Source organism: Clarias gariepinus, chromosome 22 (genome assembly GCF_024256425.1).
Source record: "Clarias gariepinus isolate MV-2021 ecotype Netherlands chromosome 22, CGAR_prim_01v2, whole genome shotgun sequence".
Taxonomy (NCBI): domain Eukaryota; kingdom Metazoa; phylum Chordata; class Actinopteri; order Siluriformes; family Clariidae; genus Clarias; species Clarias gariepinus.
In genome coordinates this window covers 27,230,179-27,243,681 of record NC_071121.1, presented here as the reverse complement: position 1 = coordinate 27,243,681, position 13,503 = coordinate 27,230,179, and the positions used below count along the sequence as shown (strand labels likewise).

The following is a 13,503-nucleotide window of genomic DNA, read 5'->3' as shown; positions in this document are numbered from 1 at the left end:
CATGAAATTATATTTGGCAGACCCTTTCCCATGCCAACTGATCTTGATGTACATATTGCTGAATATTCTGCTGCTCTAATAGATACTCTAACTAAACATTATGAACAAATTGCTGATGTGACTCCAATACCCTCAACAAAACCCACACATCCTTTTAATGTGGGAGATACTGTTCTGGTAAAATTTTTGACCCCCAGAAAACTGGGAGATTGTAAATATGATGGATCGCAATAACACGTACTGCGGTCCTAACTGATCTTTTTCCACAGTGGATCCATGCTACTAGGCCGAAGAGATGTCCTGTCGGCGTGAGATCAAAAGATGAATAAATGCGTGTGCATTATTATCTTTCTCTGTGATTTTTGTTTCCTAAACTAAAGACATGCTGCAGTGATGTCCAACCTGTGACGTGACACAGAGGGAGTGACGTGACACAGAGGGATCGTCTTGGGTTGCAAACAAGATTTTTCACACACACGAGTTTGCACTCAACCTGTTATATTTCTGTGTATTCTTTTGATCACACTCCATCGTGTACAGTTTGTAGAACAGTGCTTGGAGTAGAGGGAAACCTCTCCTGCCTTAGAATGAAGTTTCTTTTTGTCCTCCTAATCTTGAACGAGGGATTGTTGTAAATAGTGCAACCTCATCCACATGATAATGTTTTTCGGCGATTTGCTAATTGGACCGCTAAGCAATATACCAATGAGTCTTGTTATGCATGCCAACATTTCCCTTCCGCTGTAGGACAGACTTCACTGAGACCCCGACCTGGTAACAAATCGGCTCTCTCCGTAGCTGCACGAGTTTGTATTAGTTCCTTCTGTCGAAATGGTACTCGGTATATTAACACTAACCTAACACATAGCTTATTTTTGAAGCAAACAGGGTCTGACTGGTGGTGCAGATTGATGCACTACGATCATACTGTAGTTTCTCAAACTCTTGTGACTATTCACTTATTGCTTTAGATATTAGCCTCCTCCGCTTCAGCACGAGGAAAAGAGCTCTCGTCACTGCTTTCCAGGTCTTCACCTTGCCCAATTTTAAATATCCTTACTACTTCATAGGTAATGGTTCTGTATTTCTTGGAAACACGCATCTAGATATGTGTAGTGAAGCTTATTTTCCCTGTTCTACAGATGGTTCTTGTCCTGAAGGTAATTGCTCATTAATTCACCCTGGCCCACATGGGACCATTAATCACTATTCAGATTGGAATTGGGTTTGTGATAAGGCTGTTTACATTTTCCTTCCTGCTAACTGGACTGGAGTTTGCGCCCCTTCTCAATTTAGAGGCTCTTTTACACTGGTTACACGAAACCCACATGGAACCCAACATCATGCTCGCCTTAAGCGAGATAGCGATCCATAAACATTCCAGACCAGATGTAAACACTCCTGCACCCACCTTTGGTTCCTTGTGTGTGTGTATACAGTATAGACTCCTATCTCCCACAATAAACTTTGAACATCTCACTGACGACTGACTTGTGATCATTGAGGGGTTCCCTGGTACCACACGGGACAAGCAGAATACAGGCTGAGCACTGAGTAGACAAAAGGGGGTCTACCAAAATTCAAAAAATCCTTACAATATTTAGGGAAGAAACATGTCTGATGTAGACCAGACCAGAAACATTTTACCAAAGTTGAGCTGCTCTGACTCAGTCGTCTTGCAGTAGTCTGAGGTGCTGTTTGTTAATTGGTGATTTCTGAGGCTGGTGACTCTAAATAAATTTCGTCTCTGCAGGACAGTTAAGTTTTGGTCTTGCTTTCCTGGGAAGGTCTTAATGAGATCATCTTGGTGCTTGATGGGTTTTGCAAATGCACTTGACAATACTGTTCTTGCAAGGACTGTTCCAGAACAGCTGACCTTTGTGTCTTAAAATAACGTTTGACTGTTGCTGTTGTTAAATAATTCCATATGTGTTATTTAATACTTTTGAAATCCCAAATATTATTGTAGAATGTAAAAAATCTATCACTTAACAAAAACAAAGACATTTGCAAGTTATTCCCATTTTTCCCGCTTGCCCATTTTTCTGCTTTTAATACATCATATCCTACCCATTTGAAGCCACCATTGTAATACGATATTGAAACTGCAGCTACTGTAAAAAGGTGCAATGTTCCCAGGCTGCAGTCGTCACTGACTATGTAGTCCAACCCAATGAAAGAGCTACTGTAGCTCAAAATAAAGAAGAGGTTAATGCTGGTTACAGTAGAGAGGTGTCAGAACACACAGTGCATCACTGTTTTGGTGGCAGAATAGGTGGTCATAATGTTATGGTTGATTAGCAACATGTCATAATTGATATTTATTTACTATTGTGTAAGGTGTACAGTCAGCTCATCACCAGGGGGAGGCAGACAGCAACTGGTAACATTAGACTACTAGGTTTAATGTCATTGGCTTTTATTTAAATCACATTTTAAATGTAATTTAAATGTATTATTGAAAAATAATAAATAAATATGTATTAAGAGACATACTCAAAATTATACCACTGATCAGGTATATTAACCTACAAGCTTTTCCATGAATGAGACAAACACACACTATATTTTAATATTCTCTCACACCAACTAACTTCATGTCCTCTCTCACTGCATCCATAAATCTCCTCTTTGGTCTTCCTCTAGACCTCCTGCCTGGCAGTTCCAACCTCAGCATCCTTCCACCGCTATATTCACCATCTCTCCATGTAATTACTTTTAATGTTTGATTATATATCATAATCACACAGACAGGGAAATACAAGGAATAAGCATTAAACACTTTTCATTAAAGTAAGTAAATGCAACTTCAATGTAAATATGGTAAAACATAAGTTAAATTATATTTAAGTAAAGCATGCAACATAAAAATTATGACTAAATTCCATTTCAATGCACACTTATTTAACCTTTAGGCTACTTATAAAATTTTCTGTTCATTACTTCTGTTCATAAAATTAAGACATACTTACAAGACAAATTTTAATACATTATCATTATAAATGTACGTGCATGTACTGTATGAAGAAGGTTAATAAAAAAAAAATTGCAAAGTTAAACTTGCATGAGATTAAAAGACTGTCCTGTTGTAACATGGACAGTGGCTATCTAAGGTTAGTCTAATACCACAGCAACTTTAGTTTCTCATTTCTGATGATTTAAAAGCTGTCTATTCATTTTTATATGTGTTTTGTTCCTCACATAGCTGTACTAGATCTTCTCCTCCTTGAATTCAGTGAAAATAGAATTCCCATCCTCACACCTGTACTCTCCATACTCAACCTTGGAGGTAAAGCCTTTGGTGACGGTCAGCTTGACTGGAACCGTAACAGACACCTGCTTCCTCACCATGTTCACCGTGAGCTTGGTGTGAGGAGGAATGCTGGCTGGCAAAGAGACTTTAACACTGTTAGTTGTGGTTTTAATTTCGCTGTGACCCTTCTCCACGGTAAAGGTGTTACTGATATTTATGGTGTTCTCTGTTTCTGCACCAAATAGTGCAATTTCAAATTTGGTTCCCACACTAATCTGTGTGGAATTGCTAAAGTTGAAGCTCTCAGTGACGGATCCTGAATACTCTCGAGTCATCTCAGTGGTCACAGTTTGTTTCTCTGATCCATAATTCACACCAGTGATAGAGTCAAGGTTAACTGTTTTCACATGTTCTTTCTTCTTGTCCCATTCAACTTCAGCTTTAATGGTGGGTCTGCCCGCTTTAAGAGGACGGATGTGGGTCACACGGTCATTGAACCAACCGTAGTTAGCCAGATCACGACCAGCTCTGGCTACCATGCAAGATCCTCCCTTGTTCTTATGCTGATACAGAACCCAGGCTCCCCTTTGCACCTTGTGAGAGGATGCTTTATCATTAAAAGTGCCATAAAGCAAGCTGGTCTCACAGTTGAGAACGAGGCTCCGGCCTTGGTGGTTACTTTGTTCATACAGTGTAATCTGAGGATTATCCAGGTCGTCTGTCACCAGCTCAAGTGAAGAAATAGCATCATTGTAGCGCAAGCTACTATATTCTCCTTCCTCGTAGACGGTTGGTTCACCACTGAAATTTTTATCTGTGTACGCCACCCATGGATTCCCGATGACCTTCAGCGAGGAGATGCAGTCATTAAAGTTCTGCTCAACTAAATTACGGACATCAGAGGTGAACTCTCTGCTGTTGCCACGGAAGTTAGCATGTTCATAGACGATGATCTTGTTCATGATTGAAGGAGGTTGCAGGTGGCTCAGAGACAGGTAGTGCAGTTAGTGAGGTAGTGAGAATCAGGTTTATCTAGATATACTTTCTAATTATGGGGTGGAGTTAAAGGATGGGCTTGTACTATTCATATGGTGTGTTATGAATGTGGTATGTTTAGGAAGGAACTGAAATATTTTTCTATAGCGTGTAATTAGCGCAGTAAAGTCCAGAGATGACATTTTGGACAAAAGTCCATCACCTGCTCTTTAATTGCAAAAATTGCTAAATTTATTATAAAGAAATCCACTTTCTAGTAACTTCAATAAAAATGCAATAAAATTATGAAAAAGTGACATAGAATTTTCGAAATTGTTACTTTTATTTACATTTTGTAAAATAAAAAAAATGTGATCAGAACAACCTTTTGACTTTTTTTATTCGGCTTGATATACTGTATACTACTTTTAGTGTGACTTTATTGATGTATGAATACATTGTTAAACTTTTCATTCTTAATGTCAATGGAAAAACCTAATATTGAAACTTGATATTGATACTTGATATTGAGTAGAACTTTAAGTAAGAAAATTATACATATTTACACAAAATTAAGTTTAGTTGGGGTTAAAAATGTGTTTAGGTTGTGGCAACAAATCTAAAGATTTCGGTTTACATTTACATTACATTTGGACATTTGGCAGACGCTCTTATCCAGAGCGACTTACATTTGTTTAATCTCATTATACATCTGAGCAGTTGAGGGTTAAGGGCCTTGCTCAAGGGCCCAACAGTGGCAACTTGGTGGTTGTGGGGTTTGAACCTGGGATCTTACGAACCGTAGTCCAATGCCTTATCCACTGAGCTACCCCTGTTTTTTATTTGACATGTTTACTTTTTGACATTTTGCTGGTCCCCACAAGAAAAACCGTTTAAACACTGTAATGTGCACCATGGAGCACCTACACGAGTGAGCCTATGGAAACCTATCTAGGGAGCCTACGGAGTAAGCGAGGAACGATAATAGATTTGGGCACAAGCCCATCACAGACGCACGTCATGACATTGCCCCTCCCTCGACTCCGAGCTCACACTTGCCGCTGGCACTGCCGAGTAAGACCGCAGCCTTGTTCGGAACTCAACCCAAGGTCTGTGCCAGGTGCCCCTGTGCCTGCATTCTCCACCAGTGTAACGGGTTTGACCATATCTGCACAGGCACCACCATGAAGCATGGACACGGAGCGAGGTCTTACAGGAAAAGGGTTTTTTATTTAGGTAAAAAAAGGGTTAAAGAAGGGAGGATGAAACGAAAGGGGAAGGATGGAATGTGCACGTGCAGATCCGGGGGCAATGCCCAGCTGGTATGCAGGCATGCAGCTGGCGAAAGGTGGTGGTGGGCGGAGTGGCAGAACGGAGCACGCAAAGCAGGCCGCTGGAGCTTACACAGTTCTTTTAAAGGGCGGAATTCCGCGCCTTGCTTTTATAATGCAGAGCAAGCTCAAGATCCTATTAATATTAATTATCGCCAGACTAAATTATGGGAAAAAAAAACAAAAAACATACAAAAAACATTACTATTATTTAATTGTTTTATTCCTATATAGATTTTAAAATCTACTTGTTTGACAAAATCACCAACTAAAATGACATGAATTTAGGATAATTAAACGAAAAGTTAATGTGGTCTACAAATACACACAATACACATGCAAGCTAGAGATAAAGTCCACACAAAGCTCTTGGGGCCCTTTGGCCCTAAACCAAATGGGGCTGGGGAAAAAGTGTGGAAGTGTCTACAGCCTCTCTCTTCGGACAGCACCTCGCTTGGGCCTTATTCTTTAGCTTTTAGGCTCCTCGTTTTAGCAGCGACCTGTCAGAATAATCTGGCCATTATGGACCCAACAGACTTAAATAGGCTGAGAACAGTATTAGAAAGCCAAGGTACTATGCTAGGTTCACACCAGCAAGACCTCCAGAATATAAGGCAGGTCTTGCTAGTGTCTTGTGAATTACCTCTTGTGGGTTACAATAATTAATTATCTTGCCGCCCGCATTGACAAACATCTTAGACAATGTGGGAGGGGGCACACATTTAAGAAGACAGTTCCTTCTCATCGACTCAACATGCCCCTGAACCCATTGCAGGTGGATCGCACTCGCGTCTCTACAGACGAACACCAGCATTGATGCAGTGAAAGAGCTGCCTTTATTGTGGCCAAGCAGGTCACTTACAGAAGATCTGTCCATTAAAAGGCAAGGTCCCCTAGTGAGATTGAGGGTCCTAGGGGACCCTCTTTCTGTCCTTGTTACTGTAGACAACAGGGATCACACAGTCTGAGACCTCATTGATGCCCTGGATGGCCCAACCATACAGAGATTATTTCATTTCTAATAATAAACACCTCCAATACGCCAATTGTTCTTGAATGTCCCTGACTAGTTCAACACAATCCTCATATTGACTGGGCCTGGAACAGACTACTAGGCTGAAACCATTCTTTCACCATCTTTGTGTCTTCTCTCTGCATTTACTCAAACTTTTTGGCCATATCTAAGGAGGAAATTCCTGACCTCACCAATATTCCACCAACAATATATTTAAATCTTTTCTCACTCTCTTGATCACATGAGCTATATTTGCTAGGTCTTACAGAGGCTGTTGGGAAATGAACTTTTTGTCAAGGCAGAGAAGTGTGAATTTCATTAGAAGGAATCTAAGAAGGAAAATCATCTCTTTCCTGGAGTTCATAATATCTCCATCCAAGATCCAGATGAAGCCATCTAAAGTCAAGGCCATCACTGACTGGCCCCCATGACCTCCAGGTGGGAACTCCAAAGTTTCTTAGGATTTGCAAATTTTTACAGCAGATTTATTAATACTCATTGCACAGTGGTAGCTCCTCTTACAGCCCTCACCTTCACCTCCAGATGAGGCCTTACTGAGCCTTAAACAGAGGTTCACTTCAGTACCAGTTTTTTCTGTCCCAGATACATGGAGGTAAATGCTTCTAAGACTGGGGCTGGAGAAATTGTCGACTCACACCTGCTAAGAGAAACTATGACATTGGGGATCTAGAGCTACTGGCATAACCGCTTACTCATACCAGAGTAAGTTCTCCCTCAGGTGTTAAAATGGGGGCATAGGTCTAGGGGGCATGTCACCACACCACATCATTCCTTACTGTCACCGGTTACACATCGCCCTTGATGTTGCCCCAGTGCTTCATCAACCGAGTTGACCTTTTTTTTCTGTGCTTCTGCATTCCACTCTGATTTGCCACGCCTGACTCTGTTCACACAATCAAGTTCCCAATCTAAACGATTGACTCAAACCTTTCCTTGCTGATCTCATGATTTTTTTTTCAATATACATTTTTCCTGATCTCAACTTCACCTGTTCTTTTGGTTTACTTCACCTGCCTTGCGTTTTGGAACTTATTTTTGGATTTGTTTATTTACTGGCTTAGATCTCATGATTACATCTCTGTTTACCCCTTTTAGATTTCCACATGGCTGAGTGAATCACTGACTCTAATCTTCTGCTTCATCTCTCAGCAATAGAACTGATTACTCCTCTTGGACTCTTGGATCTTTCTCTTTAATCACGGATATTCAAGATTTTACTCAGCCATCCTGGAAGTGTTGTCAAACAGCACACAGCAACGGTTCAAGAATCACATCTGAACTACACCGCCTCATTTCCTGTTAAAATGCATTTGGGTCCTTTTTCCCTATTCTATTCTCTTCTGGACTGTACTATATTTTACTATACTGTACTATACAATCTGGTACCACGGTGGCTTAGTGGGTAGTACTGTCACCTTGCACCTCCAGTGTCTGGGTTTGATTCCCGTCTCAGGGCCTGTGTGCATGGAATTTGCATGTGCTTGGTGAGTTTCCTCTGCATACTCATGTTTTCTTACACAGTACAAAGACATGCAGATTAGGCAAAATGGTGTTCCCAAATTTGCCCACAGGTTTGTGAATGTCATGTAAATTTTGACCGGAAGTCCTAACATGGTCGTGAATTACAAATAAATAAAACTGTAATCTATATTGGCATCCATGGTCCCTATTTGGACTACAGGCGTTCCTAGATGGATGCATGTACCATACTATCTACTATATTTTACTGACCCTTTAGCACTAAACACTAAAACAAGCAAAAACAACAAAAATACACACGAGTACACATAGGAAACTCATAAATCATTTATAACCCTAAATCTAAAACCTAAAACATTCCTCAATAAGGTTGTGTATATACACACAAAAAATGGAAGACAGAAGCATGACATAATGTGGGTGTCTGAGAGCACTTTGTTTTACATGCCTAATTACCAGTGGTGTCAAAAGTATTCACATTCATTACTTGAGTGCAAGTATAGATACTAGGGTTTAAAAAGACTTTTTTAGAAGTATCAACTTGCAGGAGTGTGAAGTGTGTGTGAGAGGGGTGTGTCCAATCAGCCACGATGCTGGTAGCTTTGCGGATGCAGCGTGTGACGTAGATGTCCTCAATAGAGGGAAATCTATGTACAGCATTCGAACATGTGTGTCCTTCTTGTCCAAGTGTGTGAGGGCAAAATGGAGTGTAGTGGAGATGGCGTTATCCGTTAAGTGGTTAGGACGGTACGCAAATTGCAGTGGGTCCCGTGAGGGAGGCAGCAGGGTTGCGCGAAGCTCTTTATGATGGTGGGTGTAAGTGCAACGGGACGGTAGTCATTGAGACAGGACACAGAACACATTTAGATGGTAGTCATTGAGACAGTCATTGTGTGATTGCGCACTCTCACAAGACGAGTGTGTGTGTGTGTGTGTGTGTTTATGTGTGTGTGTGTGTTGGCGTAAGTGAATGAGCATACACACACATACACACATACACGCCTATGTTACTAAGAGGACCACAGCAGAGGAAGAGACCACAATACCGTATACCAAATGTCAGAAAGCCAAACAGGCCAGATCCCGCACTTCCCGAGCAGAATGACACGCCCGTTCTACCAGGCGAACTGGTTTGGCGAAAGACTTTCTCCTCCGCCCTTTAAAAGTCTTCTGCTAAGTTAACACCCAAGTTAGAGGGTCCAGCAGAAAATAAAAATAAAAAGAGGCCAATAAATCACACTGTTTCTTGAGGCATTTCACATACCTGTAATAACAAATGTGGTTTTCCGTAAAAAGAAAAAAATGGATGCTCTCCTCCGATGTAGGAGGCTGTTGGGGGGGGGCAATATCCTGCCCTGTTGGATTGTCACCCCCAATCCCCCAATAGTTAGTGGGGTTAGTAGCTAATTTGGTTATGGTAGATATGGATGATGGACTAACTGGGTTAGTAACTACTAGGGTTAGTATCCAAACCGGTTAGTAACTGAACCTACTTGGGGAGAACAAACACACGAAAGGCTAAGCACACAAGAGGCTAATCCATACTAGAGGCTAAGCCTCCTGAAGGCTAAGCCTGCTAGCGGCTAAAACCTACTAGCAGCTAAACACTCATGTGGCTAACCCTGCAAATAACTAAACAGACATGGGCCTAAACATACACGAGCTAAACATAGACACTAGAGACACACAAAACAGTACTTACACTGACCAAGAGACAAACTAACTGGTAACCCAACAGCTCCACAACACACAAGCCTAACCAACAAACACATTACAACATAGAGGCATCTTTAAACAGAGTTAACATAACATGATTCAAAACAAACCAAAAGCCCACATGACAAACTTTAAGTATTATTATTAATGCTTAACTCAGTTTCCCAGAACAAAGAACTACTTATAAAGAAACTAATGAGCTACCTCGGTTCAGGTGAGCCCTCTCATCACATGCCTTCTGGGAAACTGAGTCTACAAACAAAACTACACAAACTAAGACTCCGAGACCTCTAGTGGTAAACCCTAACACTGTCTGCATCTTTTCTTGTCCTGAGCGGCTAACACTTCACCAGAGCATAGATTGAAGTTCCCAAGTTATAATTAAATTATCCAATCGTTACACTATAGTTATATTATAAACTAGATGTGGCCACGATTTTGGTCATGTGGAACTAAATTACACACTCATAGTTGTATTTAAAAAAAACATTGATCTGTTCAATTTTGAAATTAACTAAAAAATTTATTGTTATAATTAAAAAAAAAAACGGGAAAGAAAGGGGTTTAATAGACGTAGGATGGAAATAAAGGGAAGAAAAATTGTAAGGGTTGTCACACACACCCGTTCCGCGACCGGCACTAGGACCCGGAAGTAGTACGGTCGCGAAACAGGAAGCATAAAAGGAGCCAAGATGGCGCCTCACACTCGCTCAGTCATTGAGTTTCGCCCATGTTGGTCCAGATTGTCCGTCAGCCAAATCGTGAGTACTCATTTTCTTGGGTTTGCTTTCTGATCCGAGTGTGTGTTTATAGGACGCGGGTTAAATTTGTGTTTTTCCCTTGCTCCCCTTGTGTGAGAGTCCTTAGATAAAATCGCGTGGTTATCCTGCCTATTCGCTTACTTCCGTGTTTGGGTTTACCATCCACGCTACAAAGGGCTAACTGCTAGTGCTAAAGTCTTCCGATCATCCAGGTTAGTTCGTGACAGAATGACTGAGCCACAAGCGGTAAACCCAGCGGATTATGCGCGCATCTGCGACGTGGTAGATCAGCACGCCACGCTAATCAATCAGCTGAACGGAGAGCTCGCTACTCTGACGTCGCGGCCTTGCGCCGCGAGGTGGCGGAGCTTCGGCAGGAGAATGCAGCCCTTCGCGAGGCGGTTGCTAGCGCGGCTAACCGGCCTCCCGTCGCGGCGGCCGCAGCTCCGCCCCCCCCCCCCCCCCCCCCTTCTCCACCCTCTGATGTTTTCCTTGCTTTACCGGACAAGTGGGATGGCACAGACGGGAGATGCAGTGTGTTTCTAACTGCCCTCGATCTCGTGTTTGAGTTTAATGCCACCAAATACTCCACGGATCGAATGCGCATTGCTCTCCTCGTCTCACTGCTATCAGGGCAGGCAGCTGAGTGGGCCACGGCAGTTCTTCGTTCCGATTCAGATACCGCCCATTCATACAATGAGTTCACTCGCCAGTTAAAGCTTACTTTTGAACACCCTGCGGGCGAGGTGGAGACCGACACGAAACTGTACCATCTGCGGCAGGGTGGATTGTCCGTGAGCCGTTACACCGCGGATTTCCGTACTCTGGCAGTGCAAACCTCCTGGGGAGACGCCGCGCTCCGGGCATCATACTACGAGGGACTGGCTCCTAGGATTAAAGACGAGCTAGCCGGACGAGAGCTCCCCGCCACACTGGAGGGATTGATTCAGCTCACAAGGTGGTCGGTGGTCGTGCAGTGGCGTGGGCGAAGGTGGGTGTTGGCGGCAGGGTTCTGGGGGCTGGCTTCGGGCGAGAGAGTAGGCGCTGGTCGACCACCTTGGATCGACCAGCGCCTACTCTCTCGCTCCAATTTGGTCACAAACGGGTCAGAAGTACCGCGTTCATCGATTCTGGTGCCGCAGGTAACTTCATTGACTCTACCTATGCCAAAGAAATGGGGGTAAAGACCGAGGCGTTATCCCAGCCCGTTATCCCAGCCCGTCCGCTGGTCGATCCAAGGTGGTCGACCAGCGCCTACTCTCTCGCTCCAATTTGGTCACAAACGGGTCAGAAGTACCGCGTTCATCGATTCTGGTGCCGCAGGTAACTTCATTGACTCTACCTATGCCAAAGAAATGGGGGTAAAGACCGAGGCGTTATCCCAGCCCGTTATCCCAGCCCGTCCGCTGGTCGATCCAAGGTGGTCGACCAGCGCCTACTCTCTCGCTCCAATTTGGTCACAAACGGGTCAGAAGTACCGCGTTCATCGATTCTGGTGCCGCAGGTAACTTCATTGACTCTACCTATGCCAAAGAAATGGGGGTAAAGACCGAGGCGTTATCCCAGCCCGTTATCCCAGCCCGTCCGCTGGTCGATCCAAGGTGGTCGACCAGCGCCTACTCTCTCGCTCCAATTTGGTCACAAACGGGTCAGAAGTACCGCGTTCATCGATTCTGGTGCCGCAGGTAACTTCATTGACTCTACCTATGCCAAAGAAATGGGGGTAAAGACCGAGGCGTTATCCCAGCCCGTTATCCCAGCCCGTCCGCTGGTCGATCCAAGGTGGTCGACCAGCGCCTACTCTCTCGCTCCAATTTGGTCACAAACGGGTCAGAAGTACCGCGTTCATCGATTCTGGTGCCGCAGGTAACTTCATTGACTCTACCTATGCCAAAGAAATGGGGGTAAAGACCGAGGCGTTATCCCAGCCCGTTCGGATCACCTCCGTAGACGGTCGCCCCCTTTCCTCCAGTCCCATCACCACTCAGACTCAGCCTATCACCCTAATCATCGACCGACACCAAGAGCAAGTCCAGTTTCATCTCACCTCCATCTCGTCACCTCCTCTCATCCTCGGACACCCTTGGCTACTTCAACACGACCCCCTCATCTCCTGGACACAGAACCGGATCTTACAATGGGGGCCGACCTGCACCGAGCTGTGCTTACAGGCATCGGCTGGGACATGTTCTAGGGAGTCTGAGGCCCCCGACGTCGACATCAACGCCATCCCCACCACCTACCGGGACCTGGCTGAAGTGTTCTGCAAGAAGCGCGCCACACACCTACCTCCTCACCGCTCCTACGACCTCGCCATAGACCTTCAGCCGGGCGCCGTTCCCCCCCGGCCATCTTTACTCTTTATCTTCCACCGAGACGCAGGCGATGGAGGAGTATGTAGCCAATGCACTGCGTCAGGGTACCATCCGACCCTCCTCCTCGCCTGCTGCCGCGGGTTTTTTCTTCGTGAAGAAAAAAGGCGGGGAACTTCGCCCCTGTGTCGACTATCGGGGGCTCAACAACATCACCATAAAGAATCGTTATCCATTGCCTCTTACCAACTCAGCCCTGGACGCCCTCTCTGGTGCCACCATTTTCACTAAGTTGGACCTTCGGAGCGCCTACAACTTGGTGCGCATCAGAGAGGGTGATGAGTGGAAGACGGCCTTTATCACCCCCAACGGACACTACGAGAGCTTGGTGATCCCTTTCGGCCTCTGCAACGCCCCCGCCGCCTTCCAACACTTCATCAACGATGTCCTCCGGGACATGTTGGGGCGGTGGGTGTTTGTCTACTTGGATGACATCCTAATCTATTCACGCACCGTCGACGAGCACGTCCAACATGTCAGGGCAGTTCTTAAGAGATTGCTCGCTCACCAGCTGTACTGTAAGTTGGAGAAGTGCGCTTTTCACGAGCGCTCCACCACGTTCCTGGGTTTCGTCATCTCG

General features: G+C 44.3%; 1 protein-coding gene across 1 annotated transcript; it reads right to left on the bottom strand.

Moving 5' to 3' along the window:
- Window positions 1-3,032: 3,032 nt before the first annotated feature.
- LOC128510145 (epidermal differentiation-specific protein-like) lies at window positions 3,033-4,243 on the bottom strand. The gene has a single exon (XM_053482193.1). It carries the CDS (start codon window positions 4,213-4,215, stop codon window positions 3,211-3,213), a length of 1,005 nt encoding a protein of 334 aa, XP_053338168.1. The 5' UTR covers window positions 4,216-4,243; the 3' UTR covers window positions 3,033-3,210.
- Window positions 4,244-13,503: the final 9,260 nt, after the last annotated feature.